The sequence below is a fragment of the Apostichopus japonicus genome, chromosome 7 (genome assembly GCF_037975245.1).
Source record: "Apostichopus japonicus isolate 1M-3 chromosome 7, ASM3797524v1, whole genome shotgun sequence".
Classification (NCBI taxonomy): domain Eukaryota; kingdom Metazoa; phylum Echinodermata; class Holothuroidea; order Aspidochirotida; family Stichopodidae; genus Apostichopus; species Apostichopus japonicus.
The window spans coordinates 11,715,868-11,731,300 of NC_092567.1; the positions used below are offsets into that span (position 1 = coordinate 11,715,868).

Sequence of the window (15,433 nt, forward strand, 5' to 3'; positions counted from 1 at the left end):
TTTTGCATCTAAGCACTCTTACCGAAATACATGACAAAAGGAGAGGGGTGATCAGGGGGATACAGTCTGGGGCCTCGCAATCGTATTGCGGGCCCGGGAAAATATGGAGGGGATATACAAAAATATGGGATATGTGACCAGTGTAAATAGAGGGACAGGCATTGTCCTCGGGGCCCGACCTGGCCCCCGACGCTCCTACAGTTGAGTGCGAAAGGGTGGGTGTGGGCGTGTGGGCCATGGCCCCATCTCGGATCGTCAGTCGGAGAGAAATGGTTCAGTCTTTGAATTTTTGCAATCAACCGGGTGAGATGTGAACCCTTTCTATGGTTGTATCATCACCCCTCGCTTTACTAAAGTATTTATAAAAATAAGTAACAAAAATTAGTAAAACATTGCGTTGAGAGTTACTTATATTGACCTGCTTAATAGTGTAACTATTCCTCGGAATGAACAATTTTTATGTCTAAATTTTCATTCTATTTTCCTGGGTGGAGGATCTCCACAACCCAACCTCATAACATTTTATAACCCAGTACAGTCCCCCTACTCTATAAAGTACAGTCCCCTATTATATATAGTACAGTCTCCCTACATTATAAAGTACAGTCCCACTACTGTATAAAGGAAAGTCTTCAACTATATAAAGTTCAGCCCCCCTACTCCATAAATTACAGTCCCCTACTCTATATAGTACAGTCCCATAATGTATAAATTACAGTCTCCGACTCTAAAAAGTACAGTCCCCCTACTCTATAAAGTACAGTGCCTTACTATATAAAGTGCAGTCCCCTACTCTATAAATTACAGTCTCCTACTCTATAAAGCACAACCTCCTACTCTATAAATTACCGACCCCCTACTCTAGATAGTCCCTTACTGAATATAGTGTACAATCCCCTACTGTATAAAGTACAGTCCCTCGACTCTAAAAAGTACAGTCCCCCTACATTATAACGTACAGTCCCACTACTCTATAAAGGAAAGTCTTCAACTCTATAAAGTTCAGCCCCCCTACTCCATAAATTACAGTCCCCTACTCTATATAGTACAGTCCCATAATGTATAAATTACAGTCCCCCGACTCTAAAAAGTACAGTCCCCCTACTCTATAAAGTACAGTGCCTTACTATATAAAGTCTTCAACTCTATAAAGTTCAGCCCCCCTACTCCATAAATTACAGTCCCCTACTCTATATAGTACAGTCCCATAATGTATAAATTACAGTCCCCCGACTCTAAAAAGTACAGTCCCCCTACTCTATAAAGTACAGTGCCTTACTATATAAAGTCTTCAACTCTATAAAGTTCAGCCCCCCTACTCCATAAATTACAGTCCCCTACTCTATATAGTACAGTCCCATAATGTATAAATTACAGTCCCCCGACTCTAAAAAGTACAGTCCCCCTACTCTATAAAGTACAGTGCCTTACTATATAAAGTACAGTCCCCTACTCTATAAATTACAGTCTCCTACTCTATAAAGTACAGCCCCCTACTCTATAAAGTACAGCCACCTACTCTATAAAGCACAGCCTCCTATTCTATAAATTACCGACCCCCTACTCTAGATAGTCCCTTACTGAATATAGTGTACAGTCCCCTACTGTATAAATTACAGTCCCCCGACTCTATATAGTACAGTGCCCATACTCTATAAAGTCCGTCATCCGCATCTGCTTCTAACTTAATCAGTAGGAAGTTTTAACCCCCCCCCCCCCCCACACACACACACACAAACACAGCTTTCATATCCTCTGCACGCCACTGCGATATTGCACCATACTATGGTCTAACTGGAGCATTGTAAAGTTTTTTGAATGAAAGAAAAGTGATATTCTCATTTTTCTCAAACGATTTAGAAATTAATTGGACAATATCTAAACCTTTTCATACAAATACGGGGCATTGTTGATGACTTTAACTATAACTGAGTTATTCCGTTCATTGAAATCCTGTCTTACTGAAGTCTATCAACAACAAAGAACTGACAGGAACGATCAATTTGAATAGAAAAAAAACATTGTTTGGTTCTAGAACGGGACTCGAAACACGGACACTTGCAATCCTAATGTTACTTGTTAGAATCTCGCTCTAGCTACTTACACTACACACTATTTTGTGAAATTGTTTATAATTTCTTTACTTTTACCACATTAGTTTAATGAACAGCGGTTTAACGTTTTTTTTTCATAAACGAATCTATAGTTTCTTTTCAAGATATATTCAGAGTTGTAGTTTTATTCACACAGTTTGCGTGCTTTACAGGCATATTAAGCACATAGGACAAAGTACATCGGAAACTTACAATGTTTGCGTATTAGAGTAACCGAGAACAATGCATATACGTACAGCAGGTACTTTAGAAAGGCTGATATGACAGAATAAACACAACAAGGCATAAATATCAGATATGAATTATATTATTAAATAAAGTCTTTGATTGTGTAAACAATAAAACATGAACTTTGGAACCAGTTAAATATATAGACTGATTCCTCCCGATATCTATTTAGCGTTCAGAATCGTATGTTAGGACGTCACATGACATACATGACATACACGACGCCATCTTGTCAATTGGATGTTCTTCATTCCTGTTTCCGTATGTTCTTCTTTCGTGATTTTCATCTGTTTTGAAAGGATTAACGGATTCTAGACTTAAATTATACTGTGGCTGATAAATCCACATAGCGATGATCGTACTGGTAAGTAGCGTACATGGGACAGTAGTGGTGTGAAACTATATATGTATACTGATGTACTAAACACGTCATTCATAACACAGGCTATGTATGACTACAGCTTACTATATGAACATGGCGTCTTGAAGGCTATTTTAATTTATCAGAATTATAATCCATGTCTCAATGATGATATTCAATGTCGATTTAAATATTTCTTTAATTTGAAGGTAATAATTTAGGCACATGTTAGTTAAACTATTATTATGTAAATCGTGGTTATTTTAAAGTTCATTCATGCAGGTACAACATATCTCTTCCTATCAGAACATGTGCTATCCTTTCACTTTATTGCTGTCAGACCAGATCATAAAGACTTACAGTGAGTCCTGTCGAAACAGACATTTAGAAATGTAATACTTTCATAGCAGGCGTTGCTCCGTTAGGTTTAGGTCGACATTACATGTATGAATCGGGATTGAAATAATTTAAAAGATTCCTCAAGGTATAGACATATTTTCAATTTGCAACTTTAGCATGAGAGAGATGCAGTTGTCTTACTTTCTATCCGTATGGAACATGGTATGATCTATGTGGGAAGTATATGGACAATTTTGATACGTTTTACTAAGATAAATCTAGTTGGAAGTTCATGGAACATAAGTAAGGCCTATATGTGGGAAGTAAAGAGAACATTGAATAAGTTAGAACAGGCTAACCCTGTGGGAAGGTGGTTCTATTAGCTCAGTCTTTAAACTCAACAATCTTCCCGATAACCCGGAAAATGTTAATATTGAACCAATAGAATAAACATATTAAGTTTATGAACTTTACTGAGCTTAGGATTTTTTTCTTTGTAAGTTAATTATCACGTGACTGATATCTTTTACTTTATCAGGGTGACCAGAGCGATTAATCGTAAATGTTATTTTACTGAAATTATTGGAAAAATATAAATGTTTTGAAAATCAACCTAATCGGCTTATCAAGGAACCGTATAAATTATATTCCTCTACCCGAAATTCAGTCGTACCGCTTAAAGCAGCAGTTAAACTTAGGCTTACAATTTTACCCTGTTAGGCTATTATACACAAGTCTTGTGTTGATAACAGTGGGTCATCAATCTATTCAATTTCATGAAATAAAGGTTACTGAGGGAATAGTTAATACATTTGATTTGATCCTAAACGTTAACACGTAGTCACGTGCACGTTTAGTAATGCTGTATTATACACATTAACGACCAAATTGGAATTATGTTCATAAAAGAAAATCAGACTTTTACCTCACATTTGAAATGAACCATGGCCATAGTCAAACTAATGACCTACATTTTGATCTAATTTCACTATCTATTAGTATCGATAAAATAATAAAAATCATCTCAAGCAGCTTCTTTAACAAGCACATGAATAACCATTGTATCTACAGTTAAGAGAGAAGCCCGCCATCTAAAATGATGAGCTGTAGGTGATATTCTAAAGGGATATTGAAAACACTGATAACAAAACAGAAAGTTGAATTTTTCAGGGTGGGTTGATATAAGATGACTTCAAAGGTCGATGTGTTGTGCAAACAATAAACAGTCAATAAGAGATAAGGAGAGATTCACCTTGATGTAATCTTTGTCGAGCCAGAGACCTGTTGGTAAAGTGACTGGTTCTGTTGACTTATAGAATTATACATTGATTTATGATACTTTTGTTAAGTTAGTTTCATCCATGCATACTGTATCTATATATTCAACAGATCATCGCTTTGAATTATAATTATGGATAATATCAATCAAAGGAAAAGAAAAGTGAAGATCCAAGTTTATCCTGCCAACCAGTCACGAAAGTTGTTGTGACGTCATAATCGATGGAGCGCCTTCAATTGTCTATGGAGCGCCTTACAGTGCAAGGTTTGTTGTGATTACATAGTTTTGGATTAGTAACTTAGTATAAGAAAAACAAATGTCTATTATAAACATAAACAAACAAGGATTTAAGCCTCAGCATTCTAAATACTCTTACATTGTATGATCGGGAGTTCAACGTGACTTTTTTTTTATTGCTTTCAGTGTTTTGTTTCTACCTTATTAACTTTAATTAACCGAATGGAAAATTTGCATATTACTCCGATTTAACTGGTATAATTTTTTTTCGTTCAGAGTGACATCCAACAGATTGCCCACCATAATTGTTTCCAGTTCATATATAAGCAATGACACGATCCAATTTTATTGACCAAAAAATAATGTTCACAAATCAAAATTTTGCGATTTTTTTGCAGACAAAAAGGCCATACTTATCGATTCTCTGAAGAGCAGGTACAAACTACAATATGACGCAATCCAGCCCATACCGTACATCAAGGACAGACTATATTGTGTTGACAAGGTATTTGTTGAGGGCGGTACAGAGGTCCTTATTGTTAAAGGAGCGACGAAGGAGAAAGAAGGACCATGGGTACGTGTGGGCTCGTACAAAGATATCTTCACAGACCCTCGAATGAAAGCCAAACGGCGCATCATAGAAGCAGAAGCCGGGTATGGTAAGTCAACAGTGGCTCTACAGCTCGCCTATGATTGGTGCAATGGTGTAAAGGATTCACCTTTTAAAGACGTAGAGATTCTAATTCTTCTCCGGTTGAGGCAGCTGAACAGCAAGATATCTATCTATCAAGCAATTAAACTGTTCTTAGGACCAAAAGATCCTCGTATCAAATCAACTGATATTAAAGATATCATTGAAAGCTGTTCTTCTGTTAAGGTACTCCTGGACGGATATGATGAGTTTCCTGACAGGGACGGAGCCACAGGAAGTGACGTAGGACGCATCATTACGAGGAATCTGTTTGGGAATATCGATGTTACCCTGACAACCAGATATCTTCCGAAGGACTATGACAAAGCAAATACAAAGCGAGTGCGGTTAGTTGGTTTTGACGAAAAAGCACGTGACCAGTACATTCGCAAGGCTGTTACCGGGGAGAACGAAGAAAGCGTTGCTAAAATTAAGCACGCTTTAAAATCCAACCCGATCCTTGATGCCCTATGTCAGGTGCCTCTTTTCTTTGTTATGTTTTCTCACATGACTCATGAAAAAGTACTTTTTATGAGATTTAATTCAGTTACAGAGTTTTTCCGCTACATGATGAAGTGTTTCCATAGTCACAAGAGCAATAAATCAATGGATAGGAACACGAGACCACACAATGTTACATATGAGCTGAAATTCACTGAACTTAGTAAAGTAGCATTTGAAGGTCTCTGCGGTGAAAACCAACAGTTATCATGGCGTAAGGATGGACTCTCTACACGACTAGGTCAAGGGTTTTGTCAACATTATATTGCAGTCGGTATCTTGGTAGAGGAAGAAGTGTCTAATGTGACAAACGAACATACTTCTACTACAGACATACAGACAAGGACTGACATAAGGTTCTACCATAAACTATTCTGTGAATGGTTTGCGTCTTTTAGACTGGTAGAAATAGTAGCTGCTACAAGAGGTGCATCTGAGCTGAAGAATGTTCTTGATACAGTGGATCCATTTAATCTTCAGTACCTCTATCGGTTCGCCTGTGGGATTAACCCAGCAGTTGGGAAGAGAATAATAGAATACTTGAAGAGCAGGGAAGACGGTGATAAGTTTGCCATCCTCTGCATCCTGGAACAAACTGGTGAGGTAGATGAAATCAAGGACACCGTCAGGGATCTGTGTTCTCGTCGAGTGAATATCAATGAAGATCAGAGTAGACTACTACAGAGATCTACCATACAGCTACTGGAGATTGCTGCCAGATATGACGTAAGTATTAACAATAAATTGATATTTTACTCGCTGCATGGATTGAATTGGTAGACATATTTAGCTGAATGCATATATGTAGCCGTGACACAATTCAATTTATAGTAAACACACTCTGACAAATGAAAACCCAAAGTATGATTCCTGATAGCATCTTTCATGTTTTCTTCACGTGATGGAATCATAGGGGGAAATGTATGCTGAATATATAATGTATGGTACAGTTAAAAGAAATATAAACATAACAGTAACAAAATACCATATACTTCATTTAACCAGCAGGGCGTTGTCACTAAGTAAATGACAGATCAAGAAAAACCTCTTATCAGTCCAACCCAGACAAAGTTTTGATTTTATACCACATTAGAAGCAAAATTATGAGGAAGTTTCTTAGTTTTAATTTAAAGCGTTTAAACAATTTTTTATTCATCATTAACTCGGAACTTTAGTTGTTTTTGTTATGGGATTTTGATATTTAAACGTATAAGAAAATCAAGGCAAACAGTATCAATGAGCAGATATTTGAAATAATTTGAATCATGCATCAATGCATGATGAATTAAAGGGTATCAAATATAGGAGAGTGTGAATGTACGCTATATTATATGACAACAGTAAATACTAAACAAGCATATATTTATATATATATATATATATATATATATATATATATATATATATATATATATATATATATATATATATTTCCAACTCATTACGATTTTCATTTATATATATATTCATTTGCCTCTGTCCTTTACCTCCATTTCATTAACATAAAGTCTGTTCAAAGTATCTCTTTCGAGATCCGGCTTTAGGAATGACAAATTATTTCGAGTTGGTTAGCATCATGTTTGATCTCTAGAGTAAGGCAAACTATGTCACCAAAAACAGAACTAGTATTGTTCGATACAGGTGAAAAACGCCTACAGTGGAATAGCGACCTTCGAACCTCTGGACATACAATCAACGTCCATAGCCTAGCGGTTAGGGTGTCCGCATACAGAGCGGGATGCCCGGGTTCGAATCCCAGTGGAGGCTGGTTTTTTTCACTGTTCTTATATATATATATATATATATATATATATATATATATATATATAAGAACAGTGAAAAAACTTCCAGCCTCTACTGGGATTCGAACCCGGGCCTCCCGCTCTGTATGCGGACACCCTAACCGCTAGGCTATGGACGTTGATTGCATGTCCAGAGGTTCGAAGGTCGCTATTCCACTGTAGGCGTTTTTCACCTGTATCGAACAATACTAGTTCTGTTTTTGGTGACATAGTTTGTACGGTGTAACATATGAATATTCTTCCGACTTATTAAGGTAGTGACTTAAATGTTTATGTGTTTATGTGTTTAAATGTTTATGGCGGGGTCAGGTGTGAATGAAATATTTTATGAGCGAGTGGGTGCTGCCGTAGGACCACTGAAGCTAACTCCCATATATGGTGCCCCCATCCCACCCCTAGATTAAAAATATAATTAAAAACAATAGAAGCCAAATAATGCATTCTGAGGTATGTTTAGACTATAATGTATTTGTATATAAATTAGCTCTAAAGAAGGTTGTGCTAATATTTGATAAGTTCAAACGTCTCCGACTGATTAGAGTAAACACATGGACGTGATAGGAGGGTAACCAGAGTAATCCCTTTATGCAGGAGGGTATGTTGCCCTGGGGTCATTCAACCAATGTAGGGCATTGGGGTTCCAACCCAGAAATAAGAATATTTAGACGATAGATAGAGTGTGGTCCCTAAACGTAAAGTTTTGCTATAATAACAACGCTTTGTGACGTTTAAGAAAAACAGGGGAGGGGTGGGGGATCATTAGTAGTGATCCTAATCTTTCTTGGCAAAATACAAAAATCCGCCGACTGAACCATATTCCCCCCATTTATTAAGATCGTTTTCGATATAATAATAGATCTAATGAATCGTATTAGATGTTAGTAGTTGGTATCGTTTTTTCCAAACATCGTGTGGCTAACACAATAATAAAATAGAGACATATTTAGTACTTGTCAAAATGACCTTCAGAACAACAGATCATTGACGTATCCAGATACCGGAGCTGCAGTCCTTTAATCACGTTATATTACCGCGCGATTGACAGGTCATGTATACAAAATACAATAAGCTTGATAGACAGTGTACATCATTATATTAATAGAGAATATAATGAAAGGAAAGTTAACATTCACTAGTAGGTCTGTATACAGATAGCATATGTTATATGTACACAGTGTGTGTATATACAGCGTGGGCACTGGACGATAATATAATAGTAGCCAATGACTCCTAAAAGTATATACATTTTTCAGAGTATGGTGAGGCAGTCGTATCTGGATGAAATTAATTTGTGTGATTGTGCGTATATTAGAGAAAGGCCAATAATACTGTAGGTCCCAGCTAATAGACTTTGCTATTGTCACTAGATTGGATGAGGGTTTATTGTCCGGCTATCAGGAGCTTATTGCCCGGATCAATGTCTTTCAGGGGTCTATTGCCCGGAAAAGTGGCTTTCAGGGGCATATTGCTCGCAGCGGCCTAGTGCCTTCGGGGGCCTTTGTCCCTCCAGCAGGCCCGTAGCCAGGATTTTTTACACGGAGGGGCACCATAGTATCAAGGGGGGCACAAATAATTTTATGAGAAAATAAATATAACGCATTAATGTGTTCGAGAACGAGTCGCATATAATATCATGCAGTTACAGATACACATGCAACGATTGCTCTTGTATTTATATCACCAAACATCATTGCATGGAAAATGGTTGAGAATATTGTACTACTGTACTTTTTTATTGTACTGTCACAAGCCTGGCCAAAAATTAATCGTTGACACTTCCTAAAGTAAATTTTTATCTCGGAAAAAAAGGCAGTAAAAAAAAAGGAATGCAATGCATGCATATAAGATGCATTCAGAATATGCATTCTTAAGCAACTGACAGTTGGATTCAGCATTAAATAAAAAAGCAAATCACTATTTTTTTTTTTTTTTTTTTGCTTGAATTTACGGACCTTTTCTATAGTGAGTGCCTCATGAAACATTTCTGGAGGACCTACGATTTTATATTTAAATGAATATAATACACAATTTTAAGAGGTCCGATGCATACTTAGTTTCTTACGATATAAATTATGATTCCTGGCGGTTTTTTTTTTTTTTAATCGGAAAATCGGGGTAAAATTTACCAAATTTGGCCCATTTTTCTTGAAAATTCGAAGAAAAATCAGAAAATCTGGATGTCTAGCCCCCTCTGGAAATAAAATCGAAGAAAATTCGGAAAATCACGGTGAAAAGTCGGACATTTTGAGAATTTCGCCCCTCTGGAAAAAAAAGTCTAGCTACGCCACTGGATATAAGTACTGGTCTTCAGACCCTTCTATTTTGAAAATCCTGGAATTTCCTTGCCATTTTAACATTTTTTTTATATAATAAATTGAATACAATTACACAATCTTCCTGACATGACACTAGCTCCGTCATGTGATTGGCTTATAATCTTTGCAGGTTACAGTCCTGCCTTTTCAATCACGTCAATTATAGCATTTGCCGTACTTTATGCTGTGAACAACAAAAGTTGCTTAAACTTTCCCCGTGTAAGATATCGTCCGGCTTTTGCAATTCCCCCACAGTTTCGTTATTTCCCCGAAATGCCATTTCATTCATGGCAAGAAATTTAATTACATCAAAGATACTGCAAAGATAGTACCTATTTTTTCTCCAGTTGTCCTTCTCAGAGTTGCTGATGAACCCCACTTCCCTGATGACTTCGGATATCTCTTTCTCTCCAGCCTGAATGTGAGTCTCTGACCCATTGTGCTTAAAATAAACTCTCCCCCTTCTCCATTGCAGATTTCCACTGATTAAATCCTTGTATGGTGAATTTTCTGTCTTTTAATGATCTAATTGGTGCAAAGTTTCTACAGGCATAGCAACAAACCCGGTCCGTTGAGATTGAATACTCTATCCATGGGTATTGATCATACCACCCCTTATTGAATGATCTGCGCCTTGCCCCAAATTTTGTAGGCGGATATGACGCTAAAATTGGTCTCTATGGCAAATCTTTGCCCAGATCTGATGGGCATCCTGAGGAAGAAGTAGGGACTGAAGACTTTCCCCTGACAAGGAAGCGATCCATATTGTAGGTATTAGGCAAAGCTCCAACTAAAACAACTTTACAACAATGTGCCCACAGTGTATGATCACTGTGCAACTTTTCGATTGTATTGTGAAGGGGTGTAGAAACACGCGTGTGAAGGGGTGTAGAAACGCGCGTATTATTTGTATACATTACATGTATTACAGTAGAATGAAGAACCTGGTGAAAATTACAGTAGCCTATACAGGACTTGTGTTGAGAGTTTGCAGTTTCAGCATAAAAATACTATAGTGGGTGGGAACGGGCGGGTAAGGATCAGGCAGGTGGATAGGGGGGCTGCAAACTATACTCTTCGATATTAAATTCTCCAAACTAAACAACAAATTGCAATTCATGTAAACAACAAAATTTTAACAATATTATTCGTTTAATTTCATGCATTTTTTTTTCTTACCGTCTTTTTACAAGGGGGGGGGGGCACGGACCCTTGCACGGGGGGCATGGCCGCATCCGCGACCAAAATAATGGCCAATTTGATGGTGTCCACCGGTGCCAAAAGGAGGATTAACGTCCCATTTTCGTATATTGGTGGACATAACATTCCCAGAGACATTACACATTATTTGTTTTATTATATGCCCGATTTTGGTTATCATATTGTAACGGCGTTTCTTTAATTTCCGGTATTTTTGCGGGTCTCCTATGCTTACGTAACTGTGTTTCTGTGCCACGTATCTCTCTCGCAAGGTCACAGTAAAAGATTTTGATCAGTTTTTGTGTTGTAATTAGGTCCAATGGGGAACAATAGACACAAACGATCAAGTTAGAAAAGAAAATTTCTAACTAACGTGCACTATTTTAATCTACTGATAAAGTGATTTTACGTTATATTCAATCCAATTCCATCGCTCGATCTACAGGTGCTATATATGCTGTAACTGTGATAGTGCTATACGTACGCAAGTATAGCTCCCTAGGCACAATCAAGACTTTAGTAATTTTTGTGATGTAATTAGGTCCAATGGGAAACAATTAACACAAACGTGCAAGTTTTAGAAAGAAAACATCATTTTTAGCTAACGTGCACTATTTTAATTAACTGATAAAGCGATTTTACGTTAAATTCAACCCATTCCATCGCTCGATCTACAGGTGCTTATGATGTGACTGTGATAGTATTATCTACGTACGAAAGTATAGCTCCCTATGATGTTTCATTGAGAATTTAAAACCGTTCTTTTTAGGCTTGATTTTGTAAAGTGATGTGAGAGGTCATTTAAGTTCAAGGTTGGGACGATTGTTTTCTTCAATTTCCAGTCAGCATTTGAGTGGCTTTTTTGAAGGTTAGGCTTATGATGGTAAGCCACAAATGTTGACATTTACTATAAATAATTTACACAACCTTGCACAAGCAAACGAGAAAAAGTAAGTTGCTGTAGTTGTGTTGGCCTTATAACAAGGTTTTCAGTATGACCATATAACCTAAATGACCCAACAACATCGATAGAAAACAAATGAAGTAAATGAATGAATACCTACCATAAAGAATATTATACCTTGGCCAAAATGTTCTGCAGCAGGGTAACACTTGGGGCACCCTTTCCCTCACCTAGACCATAAATACATTTTTTGAATAAAATCCCAGGTGTTTTGACACTCCCATGGGTAGTCCATGTCCAAAACGTATATAACTTTTAGACATATATATGTTGCCACATGCCTGGTCTTCCCAACCACGACAACAAAGACTTGTTCTGGGCATTCCCTTTCCCCCAAGGCCAACATAAACAGCTGTAACTGCTGCATGTTTTTCAGAAAGTCTGGTATGTTTGGTGCCAATCTAAAGAAGACCCCCTCCATTGAATATTAACAACTGACTAAATTTCACCTTCACTGTTAAGTAAGTGAAGTTAAGTAAAACTTTATTGATCCCAGAGGGAAATTCAGGCACTCGCTCATAAAACAATGGAAATGTTACAAAAATAGATGTGTATATTGTACAATAAGACAGTAAGAATAATAAGAAAAAGTCAATATATGAAAGTCAACGTAACAAAACCTCATTGAAAAGCTTAATTGCACAGGGTATGAAAGAATCTCTGTATCTTTGGTTTTGAGACCCGGAAGTCTCAACCTGCCACTGCCTCTGGACATCTGACTATTATGAAGTAGCTCATAGAGGGGGTGGGTATGGTCCTTCCATGCGGCGTCCAGTTTGGGCTCGAGAAGGCTGTGCATAAACCGAGTCAATGGAAGGCAAGGGTTCCCCGACTTCTCTCTCCGCTTTCTTAATGATGCTGTTAACACGATCTATTTCATGTTTGTTACATTCCCACCCCAGCAAAACAAGCAAAAACGTCAAACCCCGCTAATGGTACAATTATAAAACATTTCAAGGATGTCATGACGAACATCAAAATTCGACATCTTACGGAGGCAGTACAATCTAGAAATCAACTTTTTAACCAATATATCAATATGATCTCCCCATGCCAAGTGATCATTCAGCACTACCCCAAGATACTTATATGACGTTACACGATCAACTACATTTCCTTTGACAACAACAGGGGGTGGAGGAATAGTATTGTGACGAAAATCAATAATCATTTCTTTGGTCCTAGCAACATTTAATTGGAGGAAGTTAAGGTCACAGTAGTTCACAAAAGACTGAATTTGACGTAAGTAAGCTTCATCACCATTACCATTGACTAAGCCAATCATGGCAGTATCGTCAGCAAACTTGATGAGTGAGCACCCTTCTTCTGATGACCTGGCATCGTACGTGTAAAGTGTGAATAGGAACGGCGCTAGAACTGTTCCCTGGGGTGCCCCTGTATTTGAAGGAATAACATCGGAGAGACACGAATGGCTGAGTTTCACCAACCGAGTTCTGTTAGTTAAATAGTGTAAAATCCAGTGAATAAAACCACGGGGAACGTCCATATTCTTAAGTTTACTGACTAAAATATGTGGTTGGAGAGTGTTGAATGCAGACGAAAAGTCGAAAAATGTCACACGGGCAAAATGTCCTCGGCAAGAATGTTCTAAATGAGAATATAGTTTTTGAATGATTAAAAGAATGGCATCTTCACAACTTCGATCTGATTGGTATGCAAACTGGAAAGGATCTAAAAATGGAGTTACGAATGGTCTAAAGCGTTCTAAAAATATACGTTCACAAACTTTAATTTGCACAGCAGTGAGGGCAACAGGACGTTAGTCACTCAAACATGATATTGCACTGGTTTTAGGTACTGGTATGATACATGATTGCTTCCATACGTTATAGGTATAACACGGGTCGTGAAAGATTGATTGAAAATATACGTTAAAATGTTCGAAAGTTTCAGCTTTCGAACTGCGCACTACCAATGACAAGTAGCGAAAGCGAAGTTTGCCCCTCCCTGCCCCGATCGCCAATAGTGCTCATTACGCTACTGCAAAAAAATTGACGTGAAACTACTTCTTCGCGTTCTCAAAGAAAATCACTGAAGCTACATAAAAGAACTACCATACTACAGTGAATTAAAGCGGTAATGACAGAAAACGTAATCGCGCGTAACACGATATTTTTTCAAATATGGATTTGACTGCACTTAATAGAAAACTATATCGTCTCTGCTTAAAGCAATCTTATATCGTTCAGTCCGCCTCCATTTTTAGTTCTGATGACGTCATATTGAGTCATATGTAGGTTATGACGTTATAGGTACGTCAATATGTATTTTCAATAAGCTACTTTGATTGTTTGGGGTCATGTTTCTAACCTCCCATCATATATGTTGAGGGTATAAAACCAATCGTATATGAGCTGTTACAGAGCCTCGAATTATCGTTGGCGTCCATTTTTAATTTATGTTAATTGATATCATATTCAGTAGGTACACAACAACAGTATCAAAAAATAAAATCTCCTGTTGCAGTTAGTTCTAGGTTCACCCCCATTTGTCATGGACTACTACCCTAAACCCCGCCTACATCGGCTGTCAATCAATCCTCGATATTTCCGAGGAGGGGATTGTCAGAGGGGACCTTGTCCGGAGGGGGAGGGGGGCAATTGTCCTGGGAAATTGTCATGGTTGGGAAAGGCTCGGAGTGGGAACTCTCCGGGGGGCAATTGTCAGGGTTGGCAATCGTCTTGGCGGGAATTGTTTAGGGGGCAATTGTCAGGATTGGGAATTATCCGGGTGGGAATTGTCTGAGGGGGGATCGTCCGGAGTAATCGTCAGAGTGGAATTCGTCCAGGGGGAAGTTGTCCGGGAGCCGTATCAAGTCTGTATCATATGACGTTTAGATTACCAGAATGAAACTAAATGGTGCTGTTAGCTCCAGAATGCTATTTTGTTATCTGTTTTAGAAAAGGCCAATTATTAGGGACAGTATATTTGTATCTCGATTGCCCTTTACAGGTACCCTAAAAAGTTCATCCTGACGCATCTAAAATATGTCCCTCTTTTCCCAGTGAGAACACAATTGCATCTTCGTTATCCATCCTTTTAAAACCAGATAATTTAATACGTAATGGAACTGAATCATCTTATCTTCAATCTAAAACGATATCTATAGTAATATATCGTAATAATGATAACATCAACTGACTATGAAACAATTATGCGATACCACTGGGTAAACTTGGTAAGATCTTTGTATTTGTTTGTTGTGTAAACAGTGACTGTGATACAACGGTAGTAAAGTATACGTTACAAATTTAGTTTGTGGTGCAGGCTAAGTAAATAGCGATAATAATAGGCAAGCAAGTTCCTGATTACGAAAGGTAGGTTAGATGTTAAAATATATGTTCATATTAATATAGTAAGTTATGATAACGAAAGATAGAT

General features: G+C 37.6%; 1 protein-coding gene across 1 annotated transcript in view; it reads left to right on the plus strand.

The window, feature by feature from the left end:
- Window positions 1–2,518: 2,518 nt before the first annotated feature.
- Window positions 2,519–15,433, plus strand: part of LOC139970052 (uncharacterized) — a 94,915-nt gene continuing 82,000 nt past the window's right edge. The window contains exons 1-3 of the mRNA XM_071975666.1: window positions 2,519–2,706; window positions 4,432–4,585; window positions 4,957–6,476. Coding sequence (XP_071831767.1) covers window positions 4,543–4,585; window positions 4,957–6,476 — 1,563 coding nt within the window. The 5' untranslated portion in view covers window positions 2,519–2,706; window positions 4,432–4,542. The remainder of the gene's footprint in view (window positions 2,707–4,431; window positions 4,586–4,956; window positions 6,477–15,433) is intronic.